The sequence below is a fragment of the Opisthorchis viverrini genome (assembly GCF_000715545.1).
Source record: "Opisthorchis viverrini unplaced genomic scaffold opera_v5_32, whole genome shotgun sequence".
Lineage (NCBI taxonomy): Eukaryota > Metazoa > Platyhelminthes > Trematoda > Opisthorchiida > Opisthorchiidae > Opisthorchis > Opisthorchis viverrini.
This window is the reverse complement of record NW_008751687.1, coordinates 1457879-1480580: the sequence shown is the minus strand read 5'-3', so window position 1 is coordinate 1480580 and position 22702 is coordinate 1457879. Positions and strand designations below refer to the sequence as shown.

The 22702-nt window shown below is 43.8% G+C and overlaps 1 protein-coding gene across 1 annotated transcript in view; it reads right to left on the bottom strand.

Moving 5' to 3' along the window:
• Positions 1 to 20164, bottom strand: part of T265_02529 (hypothetical protein) — a gene marked incomplete at both ends in the record, with an annotated part of 35091 nt that extends 14927 nt beyond the window's left edge. Inside the window, 2 exons of the mRNA XM_009166792.1 lie at positions 1442 to 1531; positions 19817 to 20164. Of these exons, the coding sequence (XP_009165056.1) occupies positions 1442 to 1531; positions 19817 to 19858 (132 nt within the window). The remainder of the gene's footprint in view (positions 1 to 1441; positions 1532 to 19816) is intronic.
• Between the last annotated feature and the right edge of the window lie 2538 nt (positions 20165 to 22702).

Genomic DNA, 22702 nt, shown 5'->3' with positions numbered 1-22702 from the left:
TTCCCCGCAAGACAACTGAGGGATACATTTCGAAAATCGTTCAACGGATTAGAGACCTTTACCTTTAGTTCTTCTGATCATCCAGTGAAATTGTAACTCATGGATATTTCAGACAGTACTTTTGAAAGCATAACCAGTAGTAAAGAATATCTGATATCAGGTGGGACTGGGATATCATTCTTCTTAAAGGAAGGCCTAAACTCTCTCAAAATTTTCCTCGCCCACCTGACTTAGTAGGTATTTCCCTTACTCCTGCTCAGAGGGACAGTTCACCTTCCGCCCATCTTGCATAGAACACCTTCAAGACATCAGTTCACCACAATTTCTTTCAGCTCCTAGGGTTGAATTGAGTAGTTCATACTGTGAAGACTCCAACGATGACAATTTTTCGGTGACCCAACTGGCAACCCAAAGAAGTTTGTTACTGGTGAAACGCTACACTGTCCTTGCTGTATGTGGCAGCCTAACAGCGGCTTGTGCACCCAGGTCTTCTTCTGTGGTGCTTTGGCCTTGTTGTGTTCTTCGTGAGCGGGTGAAAATAAATGAAAGCATCGGATTTTAGGTCAGGATGACAATTCATCGAGGCCCACCAAAGAGAATCGATGCGGGCCGAAAACACAGAGCCGAAGAAATGCGGTGATAGGATTTCGCGTACGCTGTCGCCTCAGAATAGGTTTTCATTTTGAAACTTGGAGGTAATAAACCCATACCCTGTTAGCTTGCTCGCAGCCCAATGCACCATAATGAAGCTGTCAACTAAAAACTACGGGATTTACTCAAGATAGATAATGACCAGGCATAGCATGTACGCCAGAAACGAAAATGCAAAGCATTTAAGTACTTTTAGACAATCTGAGAGGGACTGTTACCTTACAAGCATTTGGAAAACGTTGCTAGTTTCGACAAAATATCATAAACCTTTTTCGAGGAGCAAATTCACTTACAATGAAGTTTTCTGGCTGGATTTTGGGCAGTGGACAAATAGATGTGTCGTCTTGGTGACAAAAAGTGAGTATATATTACACGAAGCTTTGGATTGGTTTGCTCCAAATGCTGGATTGCCGGGCAAAGTGTATCTCGCCAAGACAAATAGTTTTCCTCCGGCGGCGAACTTTCATGGAAGCTACCCAGTGCAAGGACATTTTCAGCATGGAATCCAGAAACATGGATGTGTCCACAGGACAGTTCGACGTGTTGAATGTTTCCGGTTTATCAGTTTACCTGCCAATCTGGTGGCTACAGTGCATGTTTGGAAGCTTCGCCTGTGTTTCCACATAAAAACCCACTGAATGTATGTGATATATTATATCATATATGAAATATATAGTATGCTGTTAACCGTGAAACAGTAGACCCAGATTGGGAAGCCTAATCAGACATCGGTAGTTTTTTAGGAGAGCAAAGTAAAGGATCACTCAGAAAAGCCAATAGTTTTACTTACCCTTGAGAGACTAAACAATGCACCGAAGATTCCGATTTTCATTAGGACTGGACCAATAGCCAATACTCGTTTGGAAGACAGATGTCGGAACTGTAAGGCAACAGTTGAGATTACGTTTAAGGCACCCATGAAGAGGTTTGTTGCACAATGTCTAACAAGGAAAACCGGGCCCAGTAACACCGCATAAACTCAACATTCGTGCATGCATAAATTCAATCGGGATAGTGTCAACAAAACAGCCCAAAACCCAATAAGGAATAAACGTGAATTTGAGGAGACATTATACCTAAATGAGAAATAAACTTTCAGGAGCGAACAACCGCGGAGTACCCAAGCGCCAGAAGCCAGAGAAGAACCAAACAGCCGCCACTCAAACCGCAAAACTCTGGAACGCACACTTCAAGCCAAAGATGAATCGGCAAGTCAGAAGAACAACAGAATGACAGGTAGAGATTGCATCAAAGAAAAAGCCATCTTATGAACCGCAACGCAACGGAAACGGCTAACCGACCACCAAAATCGAAGACCGTTAAAAAATATGTGTTCGATCGACCAATTACATTAAATGAGGACTTTTGGAAGGTGAAACACGACAAAGGCTAAGTGGACCAGTCGGACTGAAGGGGTGTCATCCAACGAACTAACCAGACGAGAAATAATCTGACCGCAACGCAACTCAAATCCCGAGGGGACCAATCAAACCAAACACTAGTTAACCAAACAGAGCGCGGATATCAACTACCCATTAGAAACGGCATAAACGCAGGCAGAAGCGAAGGAATTACTCTCCTAATCACATAGTGACGACGTCCCTCCGCATAGTGACGAAACATTTGCAAGTCGATTCGCAAGCTCGGTGAAAACATCAACTACCTCCTGGTCAATAGGCAACATCCTGTAATCAATACGTGGCAGGAAGATTACAGCATATCGCTCCAGTTGAAACACCCTCATTGTGACTTAAGACTTCTACTCCGAACAGTTATACAAATACAGTAGGGAAGCAATGACAAATACATTTATCTGGGGCATGATTCCCGGTGCGACCTATGACACCAGTAATTGACGAGCTGGGATGACAATAAGATTCAAGCCCACGATATTGCCTGATTGAAACGAGCCTTTTGAACTGTTAGCATTGGGGCACCAACGCCCCAGTAATGGAATTTCTGGAATGGAGCGAAAGGTCAGCGACAAGATAAATAGAGCGCGCGCCAGAGCAGCAAATGCAAAGCGGTGATTTTGAGGAGAGGCGTACAACTGGCTACATCCATGAATATCAAATTGCCGTCGATACGCCTCATACCTTCAGAAAGGTGATTTCTGCATGAGGAGATAGTGGTGAATGACAGGCAACAGTTATAGCCAACTTCCGTTTATGGATGCTATCATAAGACAACGGATGTGACAGGAAATTATTGCCGTCTGTGAGGTTCATGGTTGTTTACTAACGACATTGAAATCTAGAGTGGAGGACGACTGAGTCCCTTAAATAAAGCTTTTGGTCAGAAAGGCTGGTCGAAAGAAAACGGTTGTTAGGCTAAGACAACTGAAGTAGCATGACTCTTAGGGGACAAGTTATCGCACGTGTTCCAACCCAAGAGCTGGAGGCTACATTAGTCAGACAGTCTGTAAACGTCAAAGACACGGTCTTATTGGGGCACGGACGTACAGACTGTCAGGTCCAACCTGGCCGTAAACAATAAAGTAGCAATCAAAACTAAATACACCCCATTCGTAAATTGCATTCATGTTAGCGAGAACCTCTTATCTGCGATGGACCCCAAGGGCGAAACCGATAGTAGACTGTCAAGGGGATTTCAGCAACCTCATGAATAGTGCGCTCTGTCGAGAAAGTCATTATACCTACCTATCAAAAAGGCGCCAAAACGAATGCATATGTTTAAATTAATCCAACGTTCATGCTGGGCCACAGATAAAGGAAATTATAAGGAGGTAAGCTTACTACACGGATTAGCAGGCGACTGCACACATTCGAACCATGCCAGGATTTGGCACAACGTTGAGCCCACCGGCGGAAGTTCATCCACAGGAGATTTGTTAATAAAAGCGCGCAGCATGGTGAAGCGAACGGGAAAAGGTTCCCTGCCTGCGACAGCGACGTACAGATCAAACCGAACAGGCCGGCGAAAGAGAATATAAGACACTGAAATGAAAGGAATGGGGTGATCTACTGCTGTGGAGTGGAAAAACAAGATCACAGTAAAACACATTTGACGGCTATTAATAACGCGTACACCGAGAACGTGGTACATTCAGACAGAAATGAACAAATCAAGATAAGCACGTGCCGACAAATGCTCTTCTAGATAGCCTTTTTTGAATTCACATGACGCAGCGGCCCCCTGCGAATGAATGTGAAGAGCACAGCTATCAATAGCTGAATATCACAATACTGATCGAAAGGAATAAGTAAATAAAAAATTAATAGCTCTACTGTAGCCCCTTTCGGTGCCTAGTTACCATGCCAACGGATGGCTGAGACACTGCTAGGTTGCCCAAGCCTACACGGGACCAATCGAGATACCGTGGTCGAATAAGTATTCCGCCGTAAAAAGTGCAACAGTACCTGGTCCGTTTTAGTGGTGGAAACTGTCCAGCAAAGAGAACATTGTAAGCTGGCGCTTCGCTCACCGATAGGTAACAGTTACAATCCTTAAATAACTCCTTAAATGTGAAAACGTCGAAAGTCAAATAAAATAATAAATAAGCAACCAATCGTCCAACTGTAACACCTTTTCGGTACATAGCTGCCAAATGATGCCTGTTGAAAACGTTTCATGCACGCAAACATTTCATCACCAAACGAGGAGACAGAAGGAACATGAGATGACAGACGATGTGGCTCCGAACGATGACAAGGCGTTTCCAGGATGACTTCCAAGCTCAGAGAACAAATCAACAGCCAACTGGTCAACAAGCACCAGATACACTTTGCAAATCAGTGGAATCTAATCAGTTATTATACTATCAACGTCTCATTTACAAGCTCACATTTCACATCAATATTAGACGTCGAAATATCAGCTCCTTATGCCGACTCCGCCTCAAGTGGACGCTGACTGAAACATTTTCGCTGCAGAAGCCGGTTATCCAGACTATTGTATCAGTCGTTTCAGTTGTCGACACAATACCCAGCGCGATTCCTGCATTCCAGTTCGATCTAATCTAATGCATTCAGAAAGCATGAAAACTTTTTCAGAGTCGGCCTGTGAGACAGTGAAGATTCCTGGAAAGCAAGACAACTAGCAATGTTGTGAAATGTAGGTAGTTTGGGTGCGCTGCTCGGTTGTTGGTCTGTTCGCCGAGCTTGGCAGTTGGATTGCAAACGTTTCATCACCCACTCAACCCTGCACTGACGATGTCACCTCGATTGGTGATGAAACGTTTGCAATCCAACTGCCAAGCTCGGCGAACAGACCAACAACCAAGCAAGAGAACTGATCAGGAAAATCGGAGTTACCGAAGGTGAACGCTTTACGAACTACACTTTGCCCAAAAAACAAGTGAGCTGTTTGATGAAAATGTTTCCATCCTTTCTTCAATATTTACTGAACAGGCTTCCTCGTTCAGTCATCGAAATCAATGTGAACAAAAAATGCTGTAGAAGATTGGATTACGTATGCAGACAAAGCCAACAAGGAGTGTGAACGGTTCAAACTCCGAAACATGACAGAGGATGAGTTTGAATGTCTTATATTTGTGTGATGGTTGCAGTCCTATGAAGACACATGTAAGAAAAATTATTCTCGACAAGATTGAGCGGAATCCTGGTGTCACGTTGCAGGATATTATATTTCAATGCCAAGCACGATGCGTCCATGATACAAGAGAATGGTCCCGGCAGTGCTGTTCACTCAGTGATGCAGAATGCTGTTCATCAGAGTGACAAGAACACTTTCAGCATGCTGGAAATGTGGTGAACGGTATTTCTTCAGCTTCTGTCCGCTCGGAAAACGCTGCTGCAGCAGATGTTCCCGCATTGGATACAAAAAGGATCGGCGTCACAGCAAGCAAAAGCAACCATTCAAGACATTTTCGAAGCAGATTTTCTAATTCCAAGTTTCCCAAGGCTCGTGTTGATTTAGCCACATACCGACGGAAGAAAATATGTATCCGTGTATATCAACAACTAGTATGTCCGTCCCCATTTGGGCACGGCATCAGACATCACCACGATTTCAAAAAGAACTTGGAAACTTTTTGGCAGTTCGGCATTAATCAAATGCACACAAGTAGCACAGTGCATCCGGCAATTTACTGAAACTCTATTGTGAGTTCAACCGATTCACTGCTTTTGACGATTTCACTGTAAGTGGCATTTATCGTGTCTGATTATCCTGGCTTGGATTTGTTAGGATTAGACTGGGTTGACAAACTCAACCATTTGGACAGGCTACTCAACAATATACGTTACAAGATACGGGCGAAGAAACCGAACATAATCCAAAAGCAATCTAAGTTGTTCTGGAAGAAGTATTCGAGCGTGTTTGCTGACGGTCTCGGTCTGTGCAATTAGTCGCCGCTGTACCACCCTCAGTCAAAGAGATAAGCCGAAAGATTTAATACCTCTAAAAGAGCTCTGCTGAAATATCGGAAGGGCCAATGGACGATGTCATTAATGCTTTCTTACCAAATACTGGACGACACTGAACCCAAGTAAGCCAAACGGGATGTCTCCAGCTGAAGTTATGTTTAAGAGGAAAGTGAAGAAACTGCGGCCCGGTACCACTAGAGAGACCGGCGGCGAACACCAAACAGAAAAATTCATCACTAACTGTGGAACTAGGTGTATTTAAAGCCATGGAGGCTTTGTTTTTTGTCAGAACTACCCAGCCAATCGTTGGAGTCTGGGAGTGATATTGCGACGAAGAGGAAACGTTGTCCATGAATTAGATGTTGCGGAGTGGTGTAGATTCGGCACTGCGTTTGACCCAAAGTCATCCAGGAAGGAAAAACGAATTAACCGTTTGATTTTCTCTTTGAAACGTTCGAGATTCAACTGAAGAATGTGTCAACGGAACTAGACATTGACGTCAACCCACCTTCGTTGCAAACAATTGTGCGACGCAGGATTCCAGCAAAACGGTTGCAGGTAAACCTCAGATTGAGAACCTACGGTATATCTCAAAAAGGGAAGCGTTAATATACGAAAAGTAAATGTGCAGCGAACGAAGGGTCCCTAGGGTCTCCATCGGTTCTGGTGCATGGGCGGAGCTTACCAAACATGGCTTAGCAGCGAGCGACCAGCAGAGTGGGTATGAAAATGCTCATGGAAAGAAAATTTCTGACTGGACAAGAACGAACAAAGCGAGTGACCATATTTGGCCATTCGGCCATCCTATATATTTACACAGCAGCACTGCATATTTTGATCTGTCCTGACAATACAGCCATGTTCTTGGTTTTTTCTGTTTTCCTCTTTTGACGCAGTCTGACAGGCCCAATTCAGGCGTAACCAATAGGAAATCACTCGCGATACAACACTAGAGGACTTCGACTCAAGTCCCCGTCCGTGAAAGCCAACTAATGAAGATATGTGCAGATTCACGAGAACCATCTGTGAGATTGATCACGTCCACTACCACCAGACAATGATGTCACCTCCAGCCGTCCCTCTCCCACATCTGCTTCTGACATCTCAGGGATCAAAATGCCTTTGAAGCGTTCGTTCATTCGCACGATGAGAATTATGCATTTTCTGGACCGTCTGACGTGTGCATCACATAGGTAAAACGAAAAGTGCATGTGCGAGACTGGATACGATCAATTACTGTGGTTTGAGCGCCAATTCGTTTTTCACTGGAGATTCAACTGAATGCCAGATGAACCTATCGTTCGTGATATTCTTTAAGTGAATGTGTTGCATAAAGGTTAGTTAGTGTGCTTCCGAGCGAAATTTGAGGTATTGCAGGCCCAATTCGTAACCAATAGGAAATCACTCGCGATACAACACTAGAGGACTTCGACTCAAGTCCCCGTCCGTGAAAGCCAACTAATGAAGATATGTGCAGATTCACGAGAACCATCTGTGAGATTGATCACGTCCACTACCACCAGACAATGATGTCACCTCCAGCCGTCCCTCTCCCACATCTGCTTCTGACATCTCAGGGATCAAAATGCCTTTGAAGCGTTCGTTCATTCGCACGATGAGAATTATGCATTTTCTGGACCGTCTGACGTGTGCATCACATAGGTAAAACGAAAAGTGCATGTGCGAGACTGGATACGATCAATTACTGTGGTTTGAGCGCCAATTCGTTTTTCACTGGAGATTCAACTGAATGCCAGATGAACCTATCGTTCGTGATATTCTTTAAGTGAATGTGTTGCGTAAAGGTTAGTTAGTGTGCTTCCGAGCGAAATTTGAGGTATTGCAGCTTATTGTATTCGAAGAAACTACCCAAAAGAAATTATACTTCGATATCTCGAATATCCTACCAACTGAAATATGAGACGGCCTTTGCGTACTACGTTCCGCTGAAGAATATCATGAACGAGGGACTGAGTTAAGATTCAGATGAAGCTTCCGTGAAAACCAAGTATACAAATGGGTGCATTAGTCGAGTTTCGTGCAATTTTGGTTCAAGCAGAAAATCGGGGACTGCGCGTACCTGATGAACCTCAACAGCGGAAACAATCGTGAGCTGTTGAAGACTTTTCAGCCATCTTGTGGCACGACCAAATTCTTCCAAAGCAAACAACCGTGAGAGTAGATAAATTCATCCGCCAGAATAACCTAAGCCACGATTGAGTGGCTGAAGACGCTTATGAAAGCTGGAAGCGCAAGGCAGTTATTTCCAGGGTTCAACACCTATTGCGTCTATGTGACAATTATAAATTGCAAAGGCAAATACCTCGAAATCTGTCGTCGTTGGATTCAAGGCACAGCCTCTGATCGCATACGATGCCCCAGAAGTTAGAAAGACTTTATGAGCTGTTAGAACATTGAATCATACGTACTGAATTGCATCAGGTACAGCTGGGAGACCCCCAAGACAAACGAACTAGTCAGATTTTGTATGTTGTATAGCTTCATTTATTCCTATGACAGAAGGCTGTCTACCTTGCCCACAGCCTATTGATGAGGTGGTAATGGTGTAAAAAACCTGGCGTTTGAAAGGGTTATCAAGCTGAAATAGGGCTGCGGAAGACGATATGCCAAAGATCAGCGATAATGATAACCATGGCCAATAAAGCAGAAATGGTTCTCACGAATAGAGCCTGTTGCTCCCACTGCATCGCTATCGAACCTGTTTATCAAATAACCAGGACAGGTCACCGACTCCGATGTAGGGCTGTTTCTTGCTTGCTCTCCTATCCCCGGTGGACGGAACCGTAGCGGCAAGAACCAACATAATCATGTCACAAAATTTATAGCTGAAGAACTGAACTGAGCGCCAAGCAGAATCTCACAAACAGTTGGGCATGTGTAGTATGTGCGTGGTGACGACCCACCAGAAGCAAACGAGAACAAGTTCAAAGACGAAAGAAGCAGGAACGTTGCACTCAAATGAGGATGGCTGCATTAAAACATAGAACGCTAATGGCTGCCTGGAGGTGGACAGTTATACAGATGGATACTTCCAATGTGAGGATCAACATACTCACCTGTTCATGGTGAATTACGTTGGCGTGGTGCAGTACAGCGAGGATTGACGTTTCAATCAGTAAAGCGAATTGCCCGAATTGCCAGGTCATGCAAAACGCAGCGGTCGTGAACCACAGTAGAAAAATTTGGACATATTGGTTAAAACTCTAAAAGTGAAGCAGTCAGAAAAGTTAGGTACATGAAGTTAAATCATCGGTCAGATATCGCAGAAGCATTTAAAATTTGTCTTTTCAGTCAAAGAGACATAATCACCCGAAAGACAGAATTACACACACCAAAGTTTCATTGCTAGTGGATAGGCTGAGAATATGGAATAGATCCGGAACGACACTATGGAAGCGGAAAACCAGAAAAAAAACTGTTCGACAACAACTTTATTCAAACCAACCTTAAATGAATTTGGAACGGGACTAGACAGTCTAAATAAAATGGAACGTTCATACTGGTTTCTTTGTTTGATAACCAATTAGACAGAGAATAAAAGGATGACATTTCATGATATCAAGTACACTGTGACAATTCAGAGACCCATGTTCGCTCGATTTATCAATCAGTTTTGTCCGAATAATCCTACACTGAGCTCCTCCCTAAGAAACCGTATTGTTCAGATCTCAGAAATTCTAATCTTGGAATAAGGGGCGAAATACAGAGGGAAATGAAGCTTCAGCAACTCCGACTCTACAGCTCCGGAACGTGGACCACCCTTTTTTCAGAAATCATAAGGTTCGAACATTGTCTAATGCGGCAATTAACTTGTCTTGGAGTATGGTGAACCGAACTCCAGGCTTAACCACATTGGTTACCTTCAGTGTGTAGTTCCGTTAGTGTGCCACGAGCTTGAAATTTCCACTTACCATAGAATGGGGTGCTTACCTATTTAGTGTGTATTGCATAAAATCACTAGACGTATATTAGAGTATAGGCTTAGTATTGGTCGGAACATTTAACCCCAAAATCTCTCCAAGGTATTCGTGAGTAGAACTGCCCAGTGAGAGCCTTGATAACACAGTTCCCTAGTGAGCATATAATGAAAAACAGCATCCTCCTGTTCACTCATGCCACTGCGATATAACATCCGATTAGATTCGCTTCTCATGTGCGGTTCCCCGCAATCTCCCATTGATGTTACCCGTCACGAAGAGACTGCACCTTACCGTGTTGTGACAGTTTGCACATTTCAGCGATCCACTGAGCTACATTGCGGGTGTTTCCGCGACACTCACAGAGTCTCCCATACCAAGTTGGCCAATGGTTAGAGGTACCCGTCACGGACTGCACCTTACCGTGTTGTGACAGTTTGCACATTTCAGCGATCCACTGAGCTACATTGCGGGTGTTTCCGCGACACTCACAGAGTCTCCCATACCAAGTTGGCCAATGGTTAGAGGTCTGACGAACACAATCACCTGGTCCTCTAGATTGGGGTTTAGAACATTTGGTGACTTATTCCGTAGAAATGGTACTGCATTTGCATCTTCCGCCAAACACCGCTGCCTTGAGCCAAAAGCTTAGGTTGAGGACACTAATCGCGCCCTGACAGTATCCTAACCCACGTATAACCATGATACCTACGCCTAATAAGAAGTGTAGGTACCTTGGAATGATAGTAGTAAGCTAGCACTAAGTTCCTTCTCCGTCCACCTTTATCCTTTTCACAATAAAGCCTTCAAATATATCATGGTTGTACGGCAGCGAAGCACCGGTGTTGAACACTGATGTCATGCTGTCGATGATGATGATGATCGCTATTACTGATGCTACCGGGAATTCGGTGTGATAACCCCCAAAACCAATACAAAACCATGTTGTTCCCAGCATAGTAAACCAAAACGGACACCTGTGTATCTTATTGTCGTATTATGAGGCTGAATTGTCATACTATGGGATACTATGTGTCGAAGTTCACCAGAGTTTGGAGATTTAGTAAGATCTGGATCCGGTCACGCTGGCTGTAGGACTGTAGGCAACATAAGAGATGCACAGTGGATGTCCGTCACTGTCCTTCCGAAGCTGATAAATTATCTACTTGACAACTTTAATTAAATCACGGTAAACTAATTAACAGTACATTTCTGAGTATGTCAAACTGGTCCGCGGATTTATAGAACATTGAATGAATCATATGTAGTTGATCAGAAGTCCTCTCCTGCAGATGCAACAAACCTCTTAATCGTTTGATTGACTGGAGATGGGTGTAGAAAACAGCTATCTAACCAGCCGGACTTACCAGCCAAGGCTAGCATAGATGTCCAACAATGAAACAATCTATGAACAGAGCTTACACTGAGCCCTTGTGTCTACCTAAAGTATAGGAAATGAGACGTTACTGGACAAACACTGTCCTTCCCTTCTCATCGGTTGTTGCAGCGATTTGAAAAGAAATCACAATGCAACATGATGTTGCTTCGAGTGTTACGGATTACTGCTGATTTCCGACATATCAGCTAAGAGCTAGTAGCATCTACTTATCTCGAACAAGCACAAGGTCACACACAGTGTGTTAGCAACAACAAGATAGCGACGTTGCAGTGTTTATTCCATTCTGTTCCTTGAAGTCGAACTCTGATTATGCTAATAAAGCAACATTAAATGGTAGTCCTTCCTGTCCATTGCCTGGAGTAAGCTACACGCCTAGCAGATGGATTTCCACGATCAACCAGGCTTCTGGTGTTGTGTTTACAGAGCTACATGGAGTTTCAAACTACAGCAATCCTCCCACGAAGAGAAATTATCTTGAAGACTTTGCAGGAGAGTTACCCGTTAGCCACAACACTATGCGATCCTTCCGAAAATGGGTCGCGTACCTATGGAAATACCACTTCCTCACGACAGTCTTCTTCGAGAGAAATCAGTGTCTGATTCCGTGTGTAATACAGTGCAGACCAGGATTTCCCCATACTAACGTCCTGCCTGTAGCCGTGATGCGAAGCTCAACAGGTTACTCGAACCCACACTAACGAGACACGCTCTAACCTACAGAGGGTCATAACTGGATATGAACCTCAACATTCTAAACCTTTAACGCTAATGCACATTTTACAAACTCAGATCCATTATTCACAAATGAAGAAAATATTTGGAATTGGAACTTATAAACAGTTTGCGGGTGATGAGCTTGATGGTGATAATGGAAACCATCATGGGACCCCACCAGGAGCTTCAGGTGTATCTTCCCCTTCATGAGTTGCGTCGCGAAAAACATCCGTAGCCACCAAAATGGCAGCGAAAAGTTTTCCCTTAGAGGAAGTGTGAAAGCCACTCGGCTCATTTCATGCCTGAAACAAAAAAGGCAAGATGCTTTTAAACAAGCGCAGAGCACTATTTGATACTGGGCGTTATTTACTGCGGAAAAGATGAACTTATTGAACAATGGAAAAAGTGGTGTTTTCTAGACCTTAGGTGGTCTCTTGCTGACTTTATCGTTTCTGCAGAACGTTTAACAGATTATTGGAAAATGCTCCCGTGGTCCCAGGTTATTCGGAGATACAATAGATGTGGCCCAACATCAGGCGCCACAATAAACATATTAACGGTAACAGTACGAAGAGTTCGAGAGTGCGGGAAAAAGGGGGCCTTATGATGTTAGTGTAAGTCAACTACTTGAATATCGCGAATGGATTGTGCCGGTGTGAACCCATTTTGCGAACAACAAAGACATCTGCAAAGGATTACAAATGCTGGGAAATAAATTGCCTTGCAGTTAGCTGGGTTCCAGGTGAGTCTTTCGCAAAGCCAAATTAGTTTGCGAATGAGTGTACTTCGCTAAAACTGTCTCGCTGTCGAAAAAAATTGATTCTTTAGAGAAACAAGGACGTTGTTAGCTTTTTACTCAAGTTGTCCTCTAAACTGTCTTGCTGTCGAAAAAAATTGATTCTTTAGAGAAACAAGGACGTTGTTAGCTTTTTACTCAAGTTGTCCTCTACGAATGATGGACCACAGGCCGGCCCAAATTTAACAAACTTGTTAAAACTACTCAAGATTAATACCTAGTATTTTTGTGTTACGAAATCCCGAATCAAGCCACGAAGTTCGTAGTCCCAAAATTTCAAGTTACTTAGAGGCTTCAACAAAATGAACTCCACGACATCATTTAGAACATAGGCTGAACACTGGAGGATGATATTCGGATGGTCTTACGAAACACAACACTCCAAATAGATGCACAAACTGAGGGAGGTTTGACGTTCCGTCGTTAAATAGTGAGGGGAAATAAGACAGAAAACCTTCTTGTTCAAAATTTGCAGTAACCTTGGCTCGTATCACGTTTTGGAGGAAACAGAATTCAAGTAATCAATTAGACGAGACTATTATGGACACTAAGGTACAGGGCAACCTCCTTCCAATATCAAAGGGTACAAAACCATTAGGTTGCTAGATGTAGAATCCAGGGCATATTTTAATAGGCTTACGTGCAAGGTATTGCATGACTGGGATACAGTCGTGAAACCCAAACCCAGATGAGACCTTTAGTGTTTGCTGATGGCTGAACAGGACCGCCGCTTTTGGTGAGCAACTGCCTCCCTAAAATCTCGTCCCCACAGGTTCTCCGGCAAAAATGGTTCAACTGTAACACCCTTTAGGTGCCCAGTTGCCATGCCACCCGAAGGAAATACGACGGCTGAGATACTGCCAGGTTGCCCGAACCTAGGAAGAAGTAGTCGAGATTCCGGGGTTGGGTTCGAACCACGGATTTCCAGTTACTAAGTTCGCACTTTGACCATTGAGCTATCCAGAGCATATTGAGCTATCCCCCTTTTTGTGTAGGTGCAGTAAGATCTTACCCATGCTCCACATGTTCGTCCAGTCCCTCTTTTTCACTGACATGTCAACGCAGCAATCCCTATATGAGTTTGATAGTCAAGAAATCGGAACACCACAAAAATTTCGCTTGTAAAATAGCCTGGATCATACTTCGAAAAAATGCAAACGGCATATCACTTGAGCATCAGCTGCATGATTTATCCTGTGGCCTATCCTTGAAGTATGTTTCTGTTCCAACAGTAAGAACTGTTGAGCAGATGAAATAATCGAAGCTCAAAACGAACCCACATCATTGAAAGAATGCCGAAGGTTTCTCTGTCCAGAAGAGGACATGCTGGAGGTGAGTTCATCGGCTATAAATCGGATTGATCGTGTCGATGCTGTTGGTCTGATCAAACTGGAAATTACTCTTCAAGTAGGGAAAGAAAGGACTGTTTCTCAAAGTGCGCANCTGGAAATTACTCTTCAAGGAGGGAAAGAAAGGACTGTTTCTCAAAGTGCGCAGTCTATGCCGTAGACATGAAAGAAACTTGTCTATCTGCCTGCAGGCTACTCATTGTTAAGCGGGTCACAGACCTGACCCCGGAGGGCAGATGTCAAGATCGTGTCAGTGTTTCTCCTGACGTTATAGAACTATTGTTTGGGAGTGGAGGAAACAGTAGTACCAATTCACGTCTAGTGATTTTGGATGAAATAGCCAGACTGGATAGCCAAGTCAAGTCAAGTCAATGGTAGCTTAAGTCATTCCGACAAAAAAGTTTGAACAAATAGGTGGCGGATATGAAAAACGACCTCATCATCAAAAAGGTGCAGTCCGAAAGAAGTGAAGCGAATCAGGAAGCGTGGAAGAAGCACATTAAGCGATGAGTCAGGGTTGGTAAGATACCCAGCGATATTAGGTAGCAGTTCTCAAGATTATCGGAGCGCGACCCGAGAGGATAGTGGATGAGGGCTGAAAGTACCTGCTGATAAAGACTAAGTGCACACATCAGATTGTCCACTAAATGCAAAGCTGGCCTAGACACTCCCATACGTCCCACTGCGGTTAGCCATGTGTTTCAATGATCAACCCATGAGACACGATCTTACCCAAAGAGCCGAACTCTGCTGGAAAACCGACTGAACGTGAGATGATCAAATAAAGTTCCTACCGACGGGGATTTCACATCAGTGGGTCTGGGAACACTAACGTTACCAATCGTAAGTGAAGAAAAACCGTCGGCAAGGTCATGAATACGGCCACTTGGATGGGGAGAAGAATGATACCTTGGAATTTTGAACCACCTAACAAATCCATTCAATGAAGTCTGCAATTCCATGCGAGCTTCTAAATTACGGTGGTCTCTAAAAAAACACGCTGTCATCATCATAGTTAGACCCGAAGAAAGAATCATTGAGTTGTGAGGCAGAGACGTACAAAGGGAAATAACAAAGATTGTTTGGGCCGGTAATTTTTAGAACCTGCTGTTACGCAGACATTGGAGCCTGATTCGATTAGTAAAACGGTCAAACAGACAACGTCAAAACGGACGGATTACGCGAACAATCCGATCACTATCCGAACAATCTAGGCCACTGACTTTGTCGTCTACATCACTGGTGCGGAATTGTCTGAAACTGAGATCTGAGTGTCGAAAGGAAGCCGGTGAATTTTATGAATGAAGTCTGCATTCTTTAAAGTTTTTTCCGTGTTTTAGAGCTACCATGCAACCAGCTATCCGTAATATTTAAGCACATGCCACACGAACTGTTACTGAAATCCGGCGCATGGGGAAAAAATAAAAAAACGTGGGAGCGGCCATATGTGGAGCACACGACCTTCAAGCAGAATGAACTAAAAAAGTAACGGAGGGAATCGTATCCATGAAACGAAATTCGAAAGTGGATATCTGGAACAATTTCGATGGCCCTGTCATGATTAAGCGTACGTTTCGATGAAACTGCCAATCCTTCGAATGTCAACAAAATTGTATTCCCGATGGTACTTTTTTCTCAACAAGACATCGGGCGAGACTTGGTAGCGAAGCATTGATACCATAACAGGCAGGTGCAATCTAGGATGGGATGGGGCATGGGAACAGAGGCGTCTACCGGTTACGACAATAACACACACGGCCCAGTTGCTAAGTTAATGGCATACGTGCAACTGAGATGTAACTCTGGATGCAGATTTCTTTTTAGATTTCGCTACTACTGAATTTGCAGACCAAAGGTATTGATTTCGGCCTCAAACGTAGATTCAAAAATAATAGTAATCGTTCATCTAATACGCTCTTTCGGTGCATATTCACAATGCCATCCGGAGGAAGCACGAGATACTATCAGGTTACCCAAGTCTAGACAAGAGCAATCGAGATGCTTAAGTCGGATTCGAACGAAATACCAGTAAGTTCGCACCTCAACCACTCAGCTATCTCGACATCATCGTCAAGGTTTCGTCAAGTAAAAAAATCGTTCGGCTGTAGCATCCTTTAATATGACAACTGAAATGACAGCTGAGATTCGGTTGACCATCCAAAAACAAAACAAATTGGAGTGCAAATGAGTGTAGTACGCAAATTTCGTGCAACTTGGGTTCACGTAGAACATAGGGTTTACGGAAACTTCGGAACTATGCCTATCTGATGAGCCCGAGGAATGGCGAAACCGGTTTTGAGCAGTCGAAAGTTTCAGCAGTCCATGAATAGGTTTCGTCAAGTAAAAAAATCGTTCGGCTGTAGCATCCTTTCGGTGTCTAGCTGCCATGCCACCCGAAGGTTGCACGAGGGCTGGGATACTGCCAGGGTGCCCAAGCCTAGGCAGGGGAAGTCGAGAGGCAGAGGTCGGGTTCGAACCACGGACCTTCCGGTCAGTAAATTCGCGCTCTAACCACTTGGGCCAGCTCGCCCCAAGTAAACATGTGCATAGTTATAGGTTAATGGTGGCGATCTGAGAACACAAACGATACTTTGGGATTCCCCCAAGAAAAGACTTTCGATTGTCGTATGCTTTATCAACTGAGTGCAATACCAAAAAACGAATTATTTAAGCATTCAGACCAATGGCTCAACTTACTGGTTGAGAAGGAAAAGAGATGCGTACAAGGGACAGGATACCCACAAATTTGTCATTTCCCAGGCAGTCAGAACTAGTCCAATGAGTGTGAAAGCTTGTAAGGCGGTAACGGCCAGGTCATAAAAATCGATGGGTTTTCTCCATGGAGAAAGCTGTTTTCGAAGTTGGAATGGGAAAGACTGGCTGGTGAGAAAAAATTAAAATTTCCAAATCAGTTGGTCAAGTTACGAAAAAAATAAGACTACGACACATCTCGATTTGCCTAACTGTTCCAAATAAACGACCACCTTCCAGCGTAACATCAGAAAATTTTTTATCGTTTACTAGACGACCCAAATGTTAAACTGAGGATACAATTTATCCTTTCTGATTGGCAGCGCACTTCGAACAGCGAACGCAACAGAACGTGTCTATCGCTTCCGACAGTGAATCCAAGAGCAACTGGAGAAATATTCTCTAGAACTGATTATAATACAATCGGAGACAGTATGGTATTCCTTGAGAATAGCTTCAGAACTAGTTGCACACTGTTTAGGCTTAGAGTGACCAGGGAAAGTGTTTCTTTAATGTCACAAAATATTTAGTTGGACAAGTATCTTGATAGCCGTGAAATACAGAACATAAGATATTTAAGCAGCATCTAAAAGCCGCCAAAAAGAGAGACATGTATTACATTATCAAACTTTGAAGTTTGTATGCAACTGTGAGGATACTGGTCGCGACCGGGGCATAAATATCAACAACATAGCATTCGAGCAAGTTTTCTGAAAAGGTTGCACAATTGGCAAAATGATATGTAGTTACAATGCTAGCTTTTTTGCTGCGATTGTCGTCACGAGATTCGCTCAGCTGGACCATGCAGTAGTTTGCTGTTTATCACGTTTCAATGAAACCATAAATCCTCATACACAGTCGAGGCTTATTATTTACGATTGACTACTATATGATTGTGAAGGAAACCATTCTACGAAACTGTGTGATCTGATAAATATCAAAAGCCTGAATAAATGTAGACGGAATGGCAGGATCCATGTTGAAATGCGTTGTAACAAGACAGTTTCCACAATACTTTGTTTTTTTCCACCTGGTACATGTCTATTCATCCGAAGCCCAACAGCATTATCCATACAATTCACTTGAATTGAAGGATTATTTCCAGTTAATGCTTTGACAGTCGAAACACCATTGCTCAGCAGTTGCGTGTTCTGAATCCATCATGTGTTTTAGGTCTTACTTGGAACAGAACAACTTTTCCGCAATGTTATAGACTACAACCGGGATAGACCTTACAAGTGTGGGTTAATCACGGCGTATGGCGCGTGGCCGACAGGTTTAGCTTGTAACTAAGAACCGGGAGGCCGCGAGTTCGAATTTCTCTGAAGATTCGTGGGGTGCGATTCGCCGACGGTCCCAAATAAGGAATCGGTGTTTCTTGGCTTCCCAGTATAGGCAGACTTCACTTACGACGCAAAATCCAGACTGCCATGTCAAAATGTCCCGATATTATCAACACACGTTACAACGCCGATTTGAGACACGTTGGCGGTGTACGGATACACGATTTGTGTCTAACCTTTTATCTGCCTTCTTGCACTGTTACCCCACACCATAAGAATAGGGTGACTATCCACTAACAAGGACGCGAAGATCGTTTTTCTTAAGTTCAGCATGAGTAAGCTCATCAGATCTGTCGTGTTTTTACCATAATAATAGTTCGCTAAGCATACAACCGCTACGGAAAAAAAATACTATACACACTTAAACCCCCCTTTAAAGAAACATTTACAGAGCGTAATGAGTCTCCAAAACAATGTAGAGATGCGAAAGAGAATTTCGTATTGATGATATTTTACCACCAAGGGTAAGAAATGACGTTATAAGTGGTATTAACAGTCTATGAGGCTGTAAATTAGCATAAACATCATCACCTGCCTCGTGTGATGGATGGGTCAAATGATCTCAAACTGTTGGTTAGTGACAACGTCGAGACTGCACTTCGGATCTTTGTCAACTACCGTGAAGACAAACACACAGTTGCGATCTAGTTACGTAGTGTCATCGATGTGAATGTTCTGCGCCAGAATTAAGAAAAAACAGCTACGAAGTCTGAAACTGCAAACGACTCGAAGGTCAATGGGCTCGATGGTGTCGGTGCACTGACGACATCTCACCGGATGGTGACGAAGCATCTGAAAATCAACTGTCAACCTCGGCTAACAGAGTTGTAAAGTTTCCGGTACCTTTAGTGTTGAAAACAACTCCGAACTGGTCGATTTGTATCTCGAATGTGGCCAGAGTTAACAGAACTTAGTATTAATTCATTCTTGAGCAACTAGCTGATAGGGATGAGCTTTGTGGCTCATGTTACAAAAAGTTCAGAAATATTTGCAGAGTATTTGCGGCTCCAGCTCAAGCAACTGAACATTATTTACCGCGTCCAAACCAAATAGAATTCAAGATCTGTTACCTGGTGTTAACTGGATGTAATGTGAAAAACAATGATTAGTTATTGTAAAGCGGTTGGTCCTCCACCATGTTGTCCTACCTTGGCTACCCATCAGATTTTTGGTGTAACTTAGGATCTGTTTTATCCAAAGCCATCATCAAAATTTGGTTCGGGGTCAAAAATTAGAGGTACTCTGTCCAGCATCCTGAAATTTAGAAAACTCGAGAGACCAATCAAATGAGGGTACATTCGAGCGGTGATATCCACGACGGCGAACTCCAATTATAACTTGCCTTCTATGTCTGGTCTGGCCTATTCCTTACATTTCTTAAAGATGATCATCCGGGTCAGCTCAGGAATGCAATACCTAAGCATCCATCCTTTTATGGATTCAGACGTGCACGAAATCAAGTCTTTCCTCAATTTGCACGAGTAGGTACGATTGAACTCAGACGAGTGCAACTTTATTGAAACTTACCCAGTAGAATACTGCTAGGATAACCTCCGGTATAATGTTCATACGCTTGTAGATATTAATGAAGCCTGGAGCTTCGGTTTTATTGTCCTTCGAGAGTTGATACAAGCCTGCAAGTAGATAAATGAGCCGAACGCGATTTACCTTTGGAGAGGGTTTTTGCGCTAACGAGGGTCTTGAAATAGGAGTAATACAAACCTTGTTCAGTACGATATGAAATTTCCTTCTCAGTCACCGTGAGATGTGACCACCAGAGATCCGTTTCGCGATGCATGTGGACGGAGTATACGTAAACACAAGCATAAATAAGCCCGACAAAGAGGGCAAACATAGGTGTGCTGTACAGAACGGTTGGTCTATAAGCAGCAGAGGAACCGTTATGAACGATACAAAACTTGAAAAATGGAAGTAACTTTCATATTTCTATCTATCGAGTAACAAATATAGCCAACTGCAGAGAACTATACAATGAAGCTTCTCCAAATGCTAATCGAAAGAATTCTGAACGTCTTCAAGTGGTGGATAATTAATGGGTACTTAAGTGAAAATTCGGGTCTTATTGCGCTCTTATACCTCCACTTGAATGCAGATCACACGCCAAAAAATCAGATAACTTAAGCAGTTTTCAACCCTGCATCGCTGAGAGGTACCGTTTTAACCTCTCTTGTATCATTAAAATCCCTAGTCTCCGAGCAATTGGAGCCATTGCACGACCAAGTATAATCTGTGTGACTGAAACATGACTCACAGATGAAACTCCGGACATGGCCATCTCAATCCCCGGCTATGATACTTACCGCTCCGATAGGAAAAGCTCAAGGGGCGGTAGTTGTGCAATCTATTCCAATTCAGAACTTCTTGCAACCCCGTTTGACGATTCTTCTCTGGAAGGGATTCCGGAGACCATTTGGATATCAATAGAACAGACCAAACGACCTGTACTGGTAGATTGTATCTATTTACCAACTGCCTCCCTCCCTCACCTCTGTTGCAGCTCTTTCACGTACTATCTCCACTACGCATTCCCTTCCTCATCCTTCTATATTTCTGTTGGGTGACTTCAACCCGCCGGACGTTTCCTGGTCTTCAACCACGGGCCCCACCCGTTACACCGCGCTGCTTGCACAACTACGTGTGAAGGGCTGGTCTCACTCGTGACCTACCTATTCTGGACCTAATATCCTCCAACGACGGCCATTTGGCTACAGCTGCAGTTAGTCCACACTTCCCAAGAAGTGATCACTCCATTGTCTGTTGCAACGTAGTCAGTTATGCCCGAACCGCCCCTCCGAGTCCATCCGTCTCACCGGATATTTTACAAGCTTCTTCGTCCATGCTGGCTTCCCAGGATTGGGATAACTTCTTCCTATCGAGAAACATATACCGCGTCAGTGACATATTTAACCAACACCAACTGACTGCCTTTCACCTTGTTTCTCCTGTAAAGCGTTTTCACGCCAATAACCCCAGCCACGATAGGTTATTAAAAACCTTGGATGCCAAAATACACCGGGCTAGAAGAGAATATCGGAAATCTCAGGATTTCTCACCACTAATTCTCATCAACAAACTCTCTACTAACCGAGAATCCTTTCGGGTATCTCTCAAACGCCGAGAAGAGTACACTGTCCTCAGGTCTCCCTCCCAATCCAAATTACTCAGCCGTGTTCCGTAGGCGTTGTACCCTAAACAGCCATTCAATTGATTGTTTGCGCCCCACAGATAGTGGCCCCATCCTGCCTAGAAGAGATTCCAGAAGCTACCTGGATCTCCATAGAACAGGCCAAGCGACGTGTACTAGTGTAACGGTGATACTACTGATCGGGAGGCACGCGAGCAGTATGTGTTGTTTGTAGAATTTCGCTTTGCGTCGATGAAAAAAGGGAATTCTGTTGCGGAATTCGTGGGGCCACTCTGCAACATTTGCTTGGATTTGACCGACGAATGAGTGGAGGCAACTAATCTCTAAGAAAACTCGTTCGGGAGAAGATCTGTGTCCAGTTTTTGTAACTAAGATGCAGATTAGAGTTTCGCTTCCCTGTTCAATGGTCTGTAACCGGTCAGTTGGCATTTCCGAACAAATAACTCCGCATCGAAGGCCTTCTTCCTTTCACTAGTAGGCTGTATCTATCTCCCACCGCCCCCTCTGTCGCTTCTATAACTGACTTGTCCCGTATCACCTCCACTGCACATGCCCTTCCTCATTCATCTAAATTCGTGCTGCGTGACTTCAACCTACCGGATATTTCCTGGCCTCCCACTCTGGGCCCTAGTCGTTACGCCTCACTACTTGCCCAACTTAGTGCAGAGGGTTGGTCTCAGACTGTACGCAGTCTCACTCGTGGTCAATACACCTTAGGTCCAATATTTTCAAATGAGGGTCATCTGGCTACGACTGCAGTTGGTGCATGCTTTCCAGGTAGCGATCACTGCGTTGTTTCATGTAACGCAGTCAGGTTTAGCGAAAATGTTCCCCGGAGTCCTTCTTTCTTTCACCTCCTAACTCCGGACATTTTGCTGGCGTTTTCATCCCTGCAGGCCTCCTGGGACTCGAACGACTTCTTTCCCTCGTCAGACACAACGGATTTGTGATATCTTCTACCAAAACCTATTGACCTCTCTCTACCTTGCCTCTCCCATTAAGAATTTTTAGCCTGGTATCCCTCGACATGACAAGGTATTGAAAGCCTCGAACGAAAAAATACACCGAGCCGGCAGACAATATCGGAAATCTCAGGATTTCTCGTTAAAAATACACCCGGCAGACAATATCGGAAATCTCAGGATTTCTCGTTATTACTCCTCATCAACAAACTCTCAACCGACCGAGAGTCCTTACTTACAACACTCGAATGAAGAGAAGAGACCACCGATCTCAAGGGGCCTTCT